This window comes from Quercus robur, chromosome 1 (genome assembly GCF_932294415.1).
Source record: "Quercus robur chromosome 1, dhQueRobu3.1, whole genome shotgun sequence".
Classification (NCBI taxonomy): domain Eukaryota; kingdom Viridiplantae; phylum Streptophyta; class Magnoliopsida; order Fagales; family Fagaceae; genus Quercus; species Quercus robur.
Genome location: NC_065534.1, coordinates 37,492,778 through 37,507,763, shown reverse-complemented (window position 1 = coordinate 37,507,763; position 14,986 = coordinate 37,492,778). Strand labels below are relative to the sequence as shown.

Sequence of the window (14,986 nt, the reverse complement as noted above, 5' to 3'; positions counted from 1 at the left end):
TTAGTTTTGAGTTTTGATTGTTTACTGGTCCCTAACATGGTATGCATTATTTATTTGTCTGCTATCGTTGTCTACGTTGTTTCTTTTCTCCATGTGCTTGTGTGTGGGAATTCTTTGTATGAAGATGGCATATATGTTATTTATATTTGAGGTTCATAGTGATGTTACTTCTGTGCGGAACCCAAAACTAGCTTGTCTATTTAGGTGGGAAAGTGGATTTAGTCAAATATTTTGATCCTAACAGTTTAAGACACTTTGATATGCAAAACATGTGTTCAACTAGACAACTGGTAGTAGTAGGTTATATCACATTATCCCTGACGGTATTTTAGAGAAGGTTTAGGATTAATTAGTGGAGATGAGGATGTGGTATATATTTATGAGTTACAGGCTGCATGGCCAACTGATAAAATCATATTGAATGAAGAAAGTGGTGGGGGTTCCGCTTGTAGTTGCCATGCTTGGTAAGAATGTAGAAGAGGATAGGAATGAGATATTGAAGAGAATGGGGAAGATCATGAGACTGGTTTTGTGGAAAATTTCAGAAGGATTGATAAACACACCGTTCATGAGGATGAAAGTGATTAGTTTAATGAGAGAGTGAATTACGATTAGAGAGATGATGGTCTTGAGGGACTAGATTTTGCCAATGACATATTTAGGGTTGAGAATGACATTGTTGAGCCATCTAAACAACATGAGGATAGGGAAAATTATGGGCGTAATGCATCCTATGCCTGGCCATTTCTGTAGCATGAGGTTAAGCATAATTACGGGCATAATGCACCAAATGTTGGGTCATCTATGCAACATGATTTAGGGGGCAATGTAGAATAGAATTCACCCCTTACTGGTAAATTTGGCCAACTTAATGTGGCAAAAAATGAGTGGGTTGAACAGGCCCTTGACGATGATTTTGGAAGCATAGAAAGTTTTGATGATGATGATCATAGGGGAAATTTTTTTTCTAGATTTTAATGAGCAAACTGCGATGAAAAGCCCATAGTTAGCTGTTTACACCATTACATAGTTTAACAACACAAACTCATTGCAGAAATTCCCATCACACATTGACTAATCAACAAACATTCTTCCATGATTCCATCACAACTTATACAAAATACAAACGACAAATATATTTCAACCAACGAACACATGCCATCATCATTTCATGACAAGCTAAACGTCTTACTATTCATCCCTCCAAATATTTCCTAAGGAGCCAAAAAATAATAATAATACAATGATCCCAAAGCCAAAAAATAAATCTTACCCCAGATTCACGCAAACATCCACTTGTGTAAAAGCTATTTGACAAACACATGGAAGCCATGGAAGTGAAGCTTACAAAATGGTGCAAATCAAAATAAAACTACCATCTTACCATTATTGTGCGAGCTTAAATTAAACTTCAAACACTCAAAAATTCTAGGCAAATTTTTGAGGTAGATGATCGAAAAGCTTGGATTTATGGAGAATATCAAAAGAGATTAGATGAAGCAGCGGATTAATTACAGACCTAAGTGTTTACTTTCTCTTTCACTGAGCATTCTCTATGCTTTTCTTTTATGTTTTGATGTGTTTTAACCGTTTCTTTAACGGTAAACAATGAGGTGAGATATGGTACTTATAAAAAACTAATCTTAGATAAGTAAAGCGATACTTTCTAAACAACATAAACAAATGGCTACCACCTCAAACCATAGGTGGGTTAGCATAATTATCCTAAAGAAAAACTAAGGTGCTTAGGAGGATACCTACACACAATCAGATTTTTTTCCTCGCATTCCTAGTATACATGGAAATGAGTGACTTGAGTGCATTGCTACTTAAAAAAATAATTAGTGAAAAAACCTACAAATTTTAATTTAACTTCATAAACACCACACCATGCATCCTAATTTGCGCGTCTCTCTGCTTTCACCTTCTCCATATCTTCCACATCTTTGATGTTTTTCTTTTTCTGTTCAATCCAGCTCTTGATGAGATTACTATTAGCATGCTGGAGGGTGCATGGTGGTGCTTGTGAAGGAAAGACAGTTGATTTTTCCAGGAACTGCCTCTGCTTCTCATCAGCGAAGCAAAGCAGCGATTCAGGACACACTTCTTGAGCAGAAGATGGTGGGACTGGCTTGAAGTCCTGCAGCTTTGAGTACTCCGTGATGAGGTGAAACATGTAATCATAGACCCTATCCATACTTAAGGATTCCATCAAATTCTGCGCTTTTTTGCCTATTACCTTAGCCTGATCAGCCATATTTATATACACATAAACAAACAGATATATACAACATTAGAAAATATGTTGCTAACATTTGACGCTTAATTCATAAGCAAAAATATTATGAACACAAAACTAGGTAAACCAATTTAGCCATAAACTGATGAAAACTGATTTTTGGTATCTCAGCAAAGTGGCTGAAAATAGGATTGATTGATTTGGCATTCCATACCAGTTACTAAACTTTCTTTTCTCTATTTTTAGTTTGAACCGAGCTGAGCTAAAAGCAAAAATTATCACTCTAGTTGTTAAGAATATATGGCAGTACCAAATCTTGTAGAAAAGTGAGTTGCAGCACATAAGAAAGCATGCAACACATAAGAAAGCATGGTGTAAGAGAGAGTGAATTGCTAAAAATGGTCACCCTTGTAAACATCATACTTTATATAAAGCATATAATGATAGTCTTTGAAAAATACTGCAAATGAAAGTTCCCATTGCGTTTTCAATGAAATGTTTACAAACTTATACCTTTTCTTGGCATGACTATCAAAAAATAGTTAATAGTTTTGTACTACTAAATGCAATGTTGTTCCTGTGGTCATCTCGCTGTAGTCATCATTTATCATTTTCACTGTTGTTCTTCTTACTAGTTAGTTAAGTGTGGTATACCATGAAGCTTGAAGAGAATCACATCATTAAGCTACAAGAAGTACCAGTACTTGTAGTGCTACTACCAACTACCGGTACTATTCATTACTACAAATATTGCGATTAAATGTTGTTACTTGTTAGTGTTTGTTTGGGATACACTTATAAAGCAGCTTATTGCTTATTTTTCCTACTATTTGCGGGTTCCACATGAGTCAACTACTTATTTTATTTCATTTTTGATTATTTTCTTACTATATGCGGGTCTCACATGAGTCACCTACTTATTTGACTTTGACTTTGACCTTTTATTTACAGTACTTTTAGCAAAAAACTAGATAATAAGTGAGAAAAAGTAATAATAAATAAGGTTTTAAAAAATTGCACATAAAAGCTAAAAGTTAAAAGATGAGCTTATAAACTTTAGCCAAACAGACATGCTTAATCTACTGGGAAGCATGAAGCCAGACTCAGATAAGATCCAGACATATAAAAACTCCCATACTATTCAGATGTAGAGATACCAGTATTTTATGGCAGCAAATTGACCAACAAGAAGAGACAGATATACTGAAATAACGTTAAGTGGAAACATACCTTTGATGGGTGTGCATTACCCCAGTCAACAGCAAACTTTATTGAGGGGCATAAATTGGTAGGAGAGACAGGCCAATAGTTTTTTTTGGGAATGAGACCACGACTGAAGAAATCTTCATATTGTGGGGAAATTATCAGGGAAAGAGAACCACATGATAGAATATACTTCAAGCTCACAGACCAAGCAAACCCTTCAGCATAAATTTTATATCTGCAGAGAATAGCCAGGAAAAAGAGCAACACAAACGATCAACTGCAAGATGAAAGCATATCCTATCATAGGACATTAGGTAGATAGAGTACATTGTACTGAGATATTTTGAAACTCCACAGCTAGACACTGCATGAAAGCTGTGGAACAACGCGCCCCCCCCCCCCCCCCCCCCCCCAACAAAAGGAAAATCCTAGTCTAAGTTCAATTCGAATAAAGAAGTTCTTCAATGAGAACAACTCCCATATAATTCCATCCTCAAAAAATACTCACAATAGAGGAAGCCGATCAAAGCCCAATCATCATTGAGGCATTTTGTAAGAAAAGGAATGACATGCAACACAAGAATGGTTAATCTTCTTTGCAAGTTTACTGATGTTTTCCAATAGTGCAAGGCTGAGTGGTACATTAGGACAATAATCTAGATCATATACAATTTTCATATATATAGGACAAGGAAAATTTGAAAGCAAAGTCTTAGGAGATAAAATGTATACTTTTCCTCATCTCTTCTTATTCGAGTGGAAATATAAAATCATATACACAACCGTGTGATGATTATGCTATGTTCTTTAACCACCAAAGTCAGTCTACACAGTTACTCAAACGGCCCATTAGAAAATGAGGATTCCCTATCAATATGTGACATTACTAAGAGAAGTACTCACCGGTAATTACACTGATTCGATAGTTTGGATTGCTCATAACCAAGTTTTGCTTCTTCTTCCCAATTCTGCAATGTAAAGTAACAAGGCAAAGTCCATATTAACTCTTAGGTATTCCATCACATCCATATGTTTAACTCTAAAAGAAGGGGGGGGGGAGAGGGGGTGGTTCACAAGGTAGTTCAAACTCCACCTGACGCATAATTTGTGCTCCCCACATCTTAGAGTCATTACATGTCAGCAACTCTGTACGGATAGGAGATAAAACATCTGGATTTCCTTTCCAGTATGCGTGGGGCCACTTCTTTGACCAACTTAGACGTTGAGAACCTCGTTTAACATCATGGAACTCTTCATCCCAGGGCCTTATATTTGTCTCTGGCCTGTAAAAGAAACATTCTCATTTCAAGACATTCCCACATACGAATTAATACCATTCCCAAATGCATCAGAATGATTGCCAAATGGTTCACTGATTTGTGCTCAGCAAGCAAATTAAAGTACTTGGCATACATGTTACATACCATTAGTATGATACCATTAAAGGGGTTATACAATAATACGGTCAATCAAGAGGGAATATAGCTCTTTGAGTACTCGTATGCCTCCAGATAAATTAGTTTGGGCTGCCACACCTAATGGTACTTTTACAGTTAAAAGCACTTATTGGATTGCTATGATAATGAAAGAGGCAGAGCAAGAAGGAACTTCTGGTAATACTAGCCAAAGCAGGCTTTGGAAAACTATTTGGTTGGCTGAGGTGCTGAACAAAATTAAAAACTTTGTTTGGCGGGCTTGTCAAAATATTCTACCCACAAAATCCAACCTTTTCCATCAGCATGTGCTCAGTTCAGATGTTTGTGACCAGTGTGGCCAGAGTAGTGAGACAACAAGTCATGTGCTGCTATTTTGTGACTTTTCAAGGTCTGTGTGGGAATCTTGTAATCTGTTGGTGGATTGTCATTGGAATTTTGCTGATGTGGTTTGGAGGCTGGGTTGTGATGTGGGATCATCGGCTATTTCTCTTGCTCAGTTCATGACAATTGCATGGAATATATTGAGGAATAGAAATGGTATTCAACATGGCAAAGAGCCAAAGAAAAAGGAAAATTTGATACTCAAAGCGTCCAGGTTTATCTCTGAGTTTCAAGCTGTTCAAGACCCTCCAATACCTTCTGTTTGTCATTCCCAAACTAGTTGGTTACCTCCTGAGCCGGGTGTCTACAAAGCTAATGTGGATGGAGCTGTTTTTAAAAATCTTTCTAGTGCTGGAATGGGTGTTCTTATTCATGATTATAAGGGTCAGGTTGTGGCAGCTTTAAGCCAACGATTTTTTGCTCCTTTGGGTCCTCTTGAGGTTGAAGCCAAGGCAACGGAAGCAGCTGTGATTTTTGCAAGAGATGTTGGTATTCAGAATATTATATTTGAGGAGATTATTTGCAAGTCTACAACTGTTTACATGGAACCTCCAAAGCCCCTCCTGCTGTTGCTAATGTTCTTAATGGCCTTTTGTCCCACCTTCAATCTTTTCGTTCTTTTGATTTTTCACATATTAGGAGGGAAGGAAACAAGCCTGCCCATATTTTAGCTCAACATGCTCAATTTGTTAGTGATTTTGTGGCATGGGTTGAGGAAACCCCCAGTTTCTTAGAAACTGTTATTGCCTCTGATGTACCAGACTGTTTATGATTGCTATTAATATTATGTTGCTTTTTCACATCAAAAAAAAAAAAAAAATAGAGGGAATATAGCAAAGCCATATTTTACATTAAATGACAAATACTAGCAACAAGAACAAGAGAGCATAATGCCATAGCTTCATCGGTTCAAACAAAATTAACATAAATAAAAAAAAATTATAAAAAAAATAAAGGGTTTGGTTTTCTCTGTCTAAAAAATACTTACCAACCCCAGAAAGACCAATCAGGAAATGGAATGTCATAGTCCTCCCCAGTGGTACAATACCGAAAAAGCGGCAACGGCATCGATTCATGCTCAGCCCGGTGGATTCTAGGCTTATCCATGCAATCAAACATTATATCCACATCAGGTAACATCCCAGGATACCTCTTGAGAAGCTGCAACAACCCCCATATAGTAAACATGGCTCGGCTTTGCACACACGCGTAGTACAAATCCACGAACAGCTTTCCACCAACGATCACGACCCGGAAAGCCGCGTATTTCTGGGCCTCCGCCAAATGGGCCGTGGAGATCCCAGTCCGAGCCCAGGGCTTGAGGTCCTGATGGATCCACCGGAAGAATTCTGGGCATTTCTCGCTGGATTTTGAGGAATGTAAACGGCGGCGTTTGGGGACTGTGTTATTGCTAGAGTGACAAGTAAGGTAAGAGCAATGTAAGATCTTGAAGGCTCGGATTTGGCGGCTATCTTCACTGAAGGTCTTGGGTTCGAAAAGGTGCCACGGCGTTGGGTTTAAGTTGTGGCCCGCGACGGTTTTGGTTTGGGAAATGAAGCTGTCTACCTGTTCGATGAAATGCCGTAAAGAAAAACACAATCAGCAAAAAAAACATAAAACGTAGAGCACCTGCTTGATGAAATGCCACAATTAAATATAAAAGAGATGGAAAGAGTGTGACCTTGTAAAGGAAAAGGGCGGTGAGGGCCAAGGCAGCGACAAGGAGGAGGAGATAGGAGGGCGTGCGAGGAGTGTTCTTTGGGGACAATCCCATGGCTCTTCTGCTTGCATTGCCCCTCTCTCTCTCTCATTTCTATTCCTATCTGCTTGCGTTTGCTTACTGTTTCAATTTCAAACTTGCCAATTTTCTTGCTCTATTCCCCTTTTCTCTGTGGGGAGTTGGGACCCACTGTCTCTAATGACTTCCACGTTGCTAATTTTCTTTGGAGCTTTACGTCAATGAACAGTACTTCACGCGCGACCGGTAAATTTTTTTTTTATTTTTAGTTTCCAGTAAAATAAACGTTCTTATTTCAGACAACAACAATAATTCAACAACTTTTTTAAGGTACAGTTGGAAGATTTTAGTGGTTCTCATTTAAATTCAATATTAATATATCTTTCCATTTACTATTAATAAATTAGTCAAATTTTTTGTGTTTTTAGACTTTTTCATTAATAACAGTAAAGTTTATATTATATAATAATTGACAGAGAGTATGGATTCAAAATTTGAATGTTGTTTTTAATGCTAACTTCCAAACAACAAATCTTGTAACTTCTTTTTCACAATATTAGTTGTGAATTTTGTTGTATGTCTAGACCTGGAGAAATTATTGGTTCTTATGATGGACTATGACACTTGTTCAAGATTCTACTAAAAAAATTTTACCTGTTTAAAATTACTGAGTCAGTTTATGATAAAAAAAATTTTAATAAAAATTAATTTCCTTTTTAAACTGATTCAGCAATTTTAAACAAATTGGAGTTTTTTAGAATAATTATGAACAAGTGACGTAATCTACCATCAAGACCATATAATTTTTCTTAGACTTGATGTTAAAATAAAACTTCTTTTTTTTAGAAAAATCTAAACTTATTGTTAGTTTTAAACAAGTTGGAATATTGGATAGTATCATGGTACCTTGCACCGAGTCTCTCTCTCTCTCTCTCTCTCTCTCTCTCTCTCTCTCTCTCTCTCTCTCTCTCTCTCTCTCTCTCTCTCTCTCTCCTTTTAGGCATATTCCTTTTTTTCTATTAACAAAAAAGTTCTTACTTCTTAATTTAGGTTAAATTTTGTACTTATAATTTTGAAGTTGCTTACGCTTATATATCAATCTTTTTATTCTCTTATTTTAGACATATTCCTTTTTTCTCTTAACAAAAAAAAGTTCTTACATTTTAATTTTGGAGGTCCATTATACATCAATCTCTTTACTTTTTAAGTTTACAATTTTTTTCATCAACTATTAAAATAATGTCGATGTATCTCTTTTAATATGGTCCATCACATTTTTATTATTAACTTGTTGAAAATGACATCATTATGGAATGGGCTAACAACAAGATTTTAACGTAGATTGATGAAAAGCACACGTTGATATTATTATAATACTCACTAGTGTAAGTTGCAAGTTTTTATAGTAAAAAATAAAATTAAAATAAAGCACCCCAAAACTCAAAAGGTATTGTTAAGAAATTACCAATAAAATGATATTTTGATTACAATAAAAATATAAATATAAATATAAATGAACAATGTCGGATTGAGGCACGAAAATCTCGCTCTCTTTAAGGAGATTCAAGATTCAAGCCCTCTATGGTTGGCAAAGCCTAGAAACCAATGCAGCAAAAATTCACTTCTGACTTGTTCCCTTCAGGATACAACAGTTCGTTATGTAGCTCGGACCAACTCTGCATAAGTGGTTGAGCTCAAAGCTCCACCAAAAGAAACATCTTTCTTTGGCCCGAAATCTCAAGTATTTAGGAGTATTATTGAATTCACTCTCTCTCACACAACACTCTTTACTTTAACTATTTCTCTTCATTCACTCTTGATTATAAAATCAGTCGTAGCATAGCCATATATATAGTCTTCCAATCATTCTCATAACCTTCATGTTATTTATTAGTTTAGATAACTCCTCTTAATTAATTTAATTTAACTTACACATATGTTAACTTTTTCTTTAACAAATTCCACTATAACTCATCTCTTTATTAATCTTCAGTTAATTTAAGTTGTGGGGACGCAGGCCCAAATACATGTTGGGCCTTGGGCCTTGTCCGAAGAGGCACAATGGTTCGAGAATGGACCAATAGCAAGAAATGCGTAATACTTCAAACTCCATGAGCAAACTATGACTGTAGAGGTTGGGAGAGGTTGTTTAAGGAGGAATATCCCCTCGGCTAAATGCAACGAAGATCAAGACATGTCTCCTGTCATCCAGGGTGACTTCGCAAGAGGTCCTATTGATAAAGATATGTACTATGAACGTACAGGTAGGATAGGAGCTAGGAAATATCTAAGGAAAAGCTGCTACCATCGCATTGAATGCTCTGCAGCTAACTCTCTGACTGCATTTATGTGGAGAAGACTCCTGAACAGTGCTACCTTGGCTATCTCAACTCACAGAGGGCAGAGAGGGTGTCCGATGGGACAAGTACTCAAGTAGTGGCCTGGATGATCAACAAATGGAGGGCCAAAATCATTGAAAGGGAGATATACAATGTAAGAGGCTCCTGAGAAAAGAGGATCAAAAAATCAAGAGAGGAACACTATAACATTTAGGAACCAAATTTGTAATCAAACTTAGTAGGAATATATAAGAGCTGATCTCCTCGGACTGTGCCGAGGACGATTTTCTTTGGGCTAAATCAATCTATCTTTCTGTTCTTATCATTTGAATCCACTTTATTTGTTGTCCAACTCATTTTAGCCCAGTTTTCCAACCCACTCTATACAAATTCATTGTTTTGGGTTTTTTGGGCCTAAGCCCATCTATCTTTTGAGCTAGGGACTCAAATCAGGTTTTTACATAAGTTTTAACGTAATTTAATTTAAAATGCACTAACAAGTATAAATAGTGTTTGTCTTTAATTTTTATATTATCCTTAGCATTTTTATAGAATAAAAAGCTTAATAAAATTATGTAAGTGATGACATATGTTTAGAGATTTTAAAAAAAAAAATTAAATACGATAGAATTTTAACTTATGACGTCAATTCTATGATGATTGTTCTTTATTATCAGGTCCAAGACACCAATTGGTTTTAGGTGTAGGTGAGGTTCAAACATCATATCACTTTTATTTTTATTTTTATTTTTTTAATGAGAAAATTTTAACTTTATTAAGAATAAGACAAATTCATATCTCTTATTAGACAACAAGAAACTTTACTAGTTAAGCCAACTAGAATCTACAGAGGGGAAAAGTTAAGAAAAATAGCAATAAACTGTGAGTTCCAATTATAATATGTGAGTTTCAAGTAGCTCAACTGGTAAAATCTCTTCTCATCAAATAAGAAATCTAGGGTTCAATCTTCACTTACATAAAAAACTAATTGATCTTTGGCCTGATGATAAATTATAATCATCATGGAGCAGCATATGTTTGAAATATTATCATATCTCTCAAAAAAAAAAAAAAAAAAAAAAACCTATGATTTATTGGCTTAGGTGTCTTGTGTGCCTCATTATGGGTTAGCACTCGTGCTACCAATGGGGGGAACAAAATGATGACTAAAAAAAATCCACTAAGCAGAATTTTTTTTTTTGGCTAAACACTAAGCAGAATTATGAATGAATATAATTGTGGTAAACAAATATGATACACAATTTGTACTATAATGAGATGTGAGTTTTTTTTTTTTTTTTTTTTTAAAGAATCATATTGAGAAATGAAATTGAAACACTATTTTATCATGACTACAGATAATAAATATAAAAATAATAAAAAAGTTACCCCTCATTCTTTTTGTCTATAGAATCAAAAATTATCCAATATAATGATAACGGAAATTATAGACTTTCGTCCCTTAGGTCTTTAGGTGATATTGAGATATGAAATTGAAACTCTAGCTATTTTATCATGACCAAAGAAAATAAAAACAAAAATAAAAATAATGATAACAAGTTTCCTCCCCTTCTCTAGTCTATAGAACAAAGTATTATCCAATATAACGATAATGGAAACTATAAATTTTTGTCCCTTACGGCTTTATATTGTGCCATTTTAGATTTTTGCAAACAAAAGAATAAAGGTGAATACATGAAACTTTAATCGTAAAGTTTTATATACTTTTTTTTATTTTTTTTAAAAAATAATTCAACAATTGTGTAGAAAACTTGAACTCTGGATGTCTCATTGGAAAAGATCAAGAGGTACCAATCAATTAAGTTACAAGTCTTTTGCATAACTTTTAATACACTTTAACATGTTATTCACAAATTTTATCATAACATTCCAATTTTAATTTTATGATTATATAGGTAATAAAGTTTTAATGATGCTACAACCATAAACTATTTTTACAACATTTTTACAAACTATTGATGTGACAAATTCTTACTAGTTTTCATATGGATCTTCACTAACATCACTTTTTTACATACTAATAACTACTCATTATATCAGTAGTTTGTAAAATAGTTTGACTTTAGCATTTTTCGTATGAGGTTTACTACTTTTTTTTTTTTTTTGGTAAGACCTATGAGGTTTACTGTTATGATTATATTAGGTTACAAAGCCTTAATGGGAATGATGTTGGCTTTGTGGAGCCTAGTTGTGTTTGATCTGGTTGACAACCTGCCCCGACCCAAATAATGTTGCGTGGTTTTTTTTTTTAATGGGAGATTTACTGAAACTTAGTCCATGGAACAGAGGCTTGGGCCGATAGGCCCAAGCCAGAGTTCAGGATGTAAAAACCGTTTTTTGGTGATTAGGGTTTTATTATTATTGTCGTTGTTCTTGATAGACTTTAACACTATACTGCCGCACCTTTGTAATTTTTCCCCTGATAATAGTGAAATCCCTACAACTCCATGGACGTAAGCAAATTGCTGAACCACGTAAATATTGTCTTGTCCGTGTGATTGTTTTTTTTTTTACTTGTGTTTTCTCTATTTTTTTTGTTTCTCACAGGTTGGGAATTTCGGTTTTATTCCCTATAACTGGTATCAAAGCCTAGGGTTTAGGTTTGAATGGGAGCAATGGCAGAGGAAGCAGGAAAGGCATCTGGAATAGAAAAGTTTGATGGCACAGACTTTACGAATTGGAGGATGCAGATTGAAGATCATCTCTATGGGAGGAAATTGCATCTGCCTCTTTTGGGGACAAAAGCTGAGACTATGAAGGCTAAGGAATGGGCTCTTCTTGACAGACAGATACTAGGAGTTATCAGGTTAACTCTGTCTACGTCTGTTGCACACAATGTTGTAAAAGAAAAGACCACAACAAATCTGATGAAGGCTTTGTCTGGTATGTATGAAAAGTTGTCAACAAACAACAAGGTGCATCTGATGAAGAAACTATTCAATTTGAAGATGACAGAGAATGCATCACTAGCACAACATCCGAACGAATTTAACACTATCACAAATCAATTGTCGTCTATAGAAATTGATTTTGATGATGAGATCCGTGCTCTGATCGTCTTAGCTTCTTTGCCAAACAGTTGGGAGGCAATGAGGATGGCAGTAAGCAATTCTACAGAAAATGAAAAACTCAAGTACAATGATATATGAGATTTAATTCTGGTTAAGGAGATTCGCAGAAGAGATGCAGGTGAAACCTCAAGATCTGATTCTGCCCTAAACCTTGAGACAAGGGGCAGAGGTAATGACAAAAATTCAAATCGGGGCAAATTAAAATTCAAAAATTCTAATCGGAACAAAAGTAAATCTAGATCAGGCCGACAAGTACAATGTTGGAACTGTGGGAAAACATGTCATTTTAGGAGGCAATGCAAAAGTCCTAAGAAGAAGAATGAAGATAATTCTACTAATGTTGTAACAGAAGAAGTATAGGATACATTACTTTTTGTAGTAGACAGTCCACTTTATGATTGAGTTTTGGACTCAAGAGTTTCGTTTCATACCACTCCTCACCGAGAAATCATACAAAATTATGTTACAGGTGATTTTGGTAAAGTGTATTTGGCTGATGGTTCAGCCTTAGATGTTGTAGGTATGAGAGATGTCTGAATATTGTTACCCAATGAGTCTATTTGGTTACTGGAGAAGGTTTGACATATTCCTGACCTGAGGAGGAATTTGATTTCTGTTGGACAACTTGATGATAAAGGACATGTAATACTATTTGTTGGTGGTACTTTGAAGGTTACAAAGGGAGCTAAGGTATTGGCTCGTGGAAAGAAGACCGGTACTCTATATATGACCTCAAGTCTAAGAGACACAATTGCAGTTGGTGATGCAAGTATTGATACAAGCCTATGACATCGCAGACTTGATCACATGAGTGAGAAAGGGATGAAGATGCTGCTGTCAAAAGGAAAACTACCAGAATTGAAGTCCATTGATTTTGACATATATGAAAGCTGCATCTTAGGAAAGCAGAAAAAGGTAAGCTTCTTGAAAACTGGCAGGACACCGAAAGCTGAAAAATTGGAGTTAGTACACACTGATTTATGGGGGCCTTATTCGGTTGCATCCCTTGGAGGTTCAAGGTACTATATCACTTTCATTGATGACTCAAGCAGAAAGGTATAGGTTTATTTTCTAAAAAATAAATCTGATGTATTTGAAATTTTTAAGAAGTGGAAGGCCATGGTTGAGACAGAAATAAATTTGAGGTCAGATAATGGAGGAGAGTACATAGATGGAGGGTTCAATGAGTATTGTGCTGCACAGGGAATTAGGATAAAGAAGACCATTACTGGGACACCACAGCAGAATGGTGTGGCTGAGCGCATGAACAGAACTCTCAATTAGCGTGCTTGGAGTATGAGGTTGCATGCTGGACTACCAAAAACTTTTTGGGCTGATGCTGTTAGCACTGCAGCTTACCTAATAAACCGAGGACCATCAGTTCCCATGGAGTTCAGACTTCCTAAGGATGTTTGGAGCGGTAAAGAGGTAAAGTTTTCACATTTAAAAGTTTCTGGTTGTGTTTCTTATGTTCATATTGATTCTGATGCTCGTAGTAAACTTAATGCAAAGTCTAAAATATGTTTTTTCATTGGCTATGAAGATGAGAAATTTGGCTATAGGTTTTGGGATGAACAAAACAGGAAAATCATCAGAAGTAGAAATGTAATATTTAATGAACATGTTATGTACAAGGACAGGTCAACTGTAGTGTCAGATATTACAGAGATAGATCAAAAGAAATCTGAGTTTGTTAACTTAAATGAAATGACTGAAATTACAGTCCAGAAAAGGGGTGAAGAAGATAAGGAGAATGTAAATTCACAGGTAGATCTAAGTACACCTATAGCTGAAGTTCGCAGATCTTCCAGGAACATTAGACCTCTACAACGTTATTCACCCACTCTAAATTATCTCCTGTTGACTGATGGTGGTGAGCCAAAGTGTTATGATGAAACCTTGCAAGATGAGAATTCAAGCAAGTGGGAGTTAGCCATGAAGGATGAGATGGATTCCTTGTTAGGGAATCAGACATGAGAACTAGCTGAATTGCCAATAAGAAAGAAGGTTTTGCACAATAAGTGGGTATACAGAATAAAGAATGAGTATGATGGTAGCGAACATTATAAGGTCAAATTAGTTGTTAAAGGGTTCCAGCAGAAGGAAGGCATTGACTACACAGAGATATTTTCTCCAGTTGTGAAGATGTCAACAATTAGACTGGTACTGGGAATGGTGGCTGTAGAAAATTTACATCTTGAGCAGTTAGATGTGAAGACGGCATTCCTTCATGGTGACTTGGAGGAAGACCTTTACATGATTAAGCTAGAAGGGTTTATTGTTCAGGGACAAGAGAATCTAGTCTACAAACTGAGAAAGAGCTTGTATGGCTTAAAACAAGCTCCAAAACAGTGGTACAAAAAATTCGACAGTTTTATGCATAAAATTGGGTTCAAGAGATGTGAAACTGATCATTGTTGCTATGTTAAGTTTTTTGATAAGTCTTACATCATACTACTGTTGTATGTGGATGATATGCTTATTGCAGTGTTTAGCATTGAGGAGATTAATAATCTGAAGAAGAAATTGTCCAAATAGTTTGCAATGAAGGATTT

General features: G+C 35.7%; 1 protein-coding gene across 1 annotated transcript; it reads right to left on the bottom strand.

Annotated features, from left to right (window-relative positions):
• Positions 1–1,632: 1,632 nt before the first annotated feature.
• Positions 1,633–7,125, bottom strand: LOC126688906 (uncharacterized). The gene is made up of 6 exons (XM_050383840.1): positions 6,944–7,125; positions 6,251–6,828; positions 4,539–4,728; positions 4,349–4,413; positions 3,470–3,680; positions 1,633–2,245 (listed from the first exon to the last, which is right to left on the bottom strand). The coding sequence occupies exons 1-6, from the start codon at positions 7,034–7,036 to the stop codon at positions 1,898–1,900; spliced, it is 1,485 nt and encodes a 494-aa protein (XP_050239797.1). The 5' UTR covers positions 7,037–7,125; the 3' UTR covers positions 1,633–1,897.
• Between the last annotated feature and the right edge of the window lie 7,861 nt (positions 7,126–14,986).

Bases quoted from the DNA above. Each gene is read 5' to 3' on its own strand.
- LOC126688906 (XM_050383840.1), bottom strand. From the start codon at position 7,036: ATGGGATTGTCCCCAAAGAACACTCCTCGCACGCCCTCCTATCTCCTC. The intron at 4,729-6,250 runs GTAAGTATTTTT...TTTCTTTTACAG, and splicing joins GATTGGTCTTTCTGGGGTTG to GCCAGAGACAAATATAAGGC. The intron at 3,681-4,348 runs GTGAGTACTTCT...TATTCTCTGCAG, and splicing joins TCGAATCAGTGTAATTACCG to ATATAAAATTTATGCTGAAG.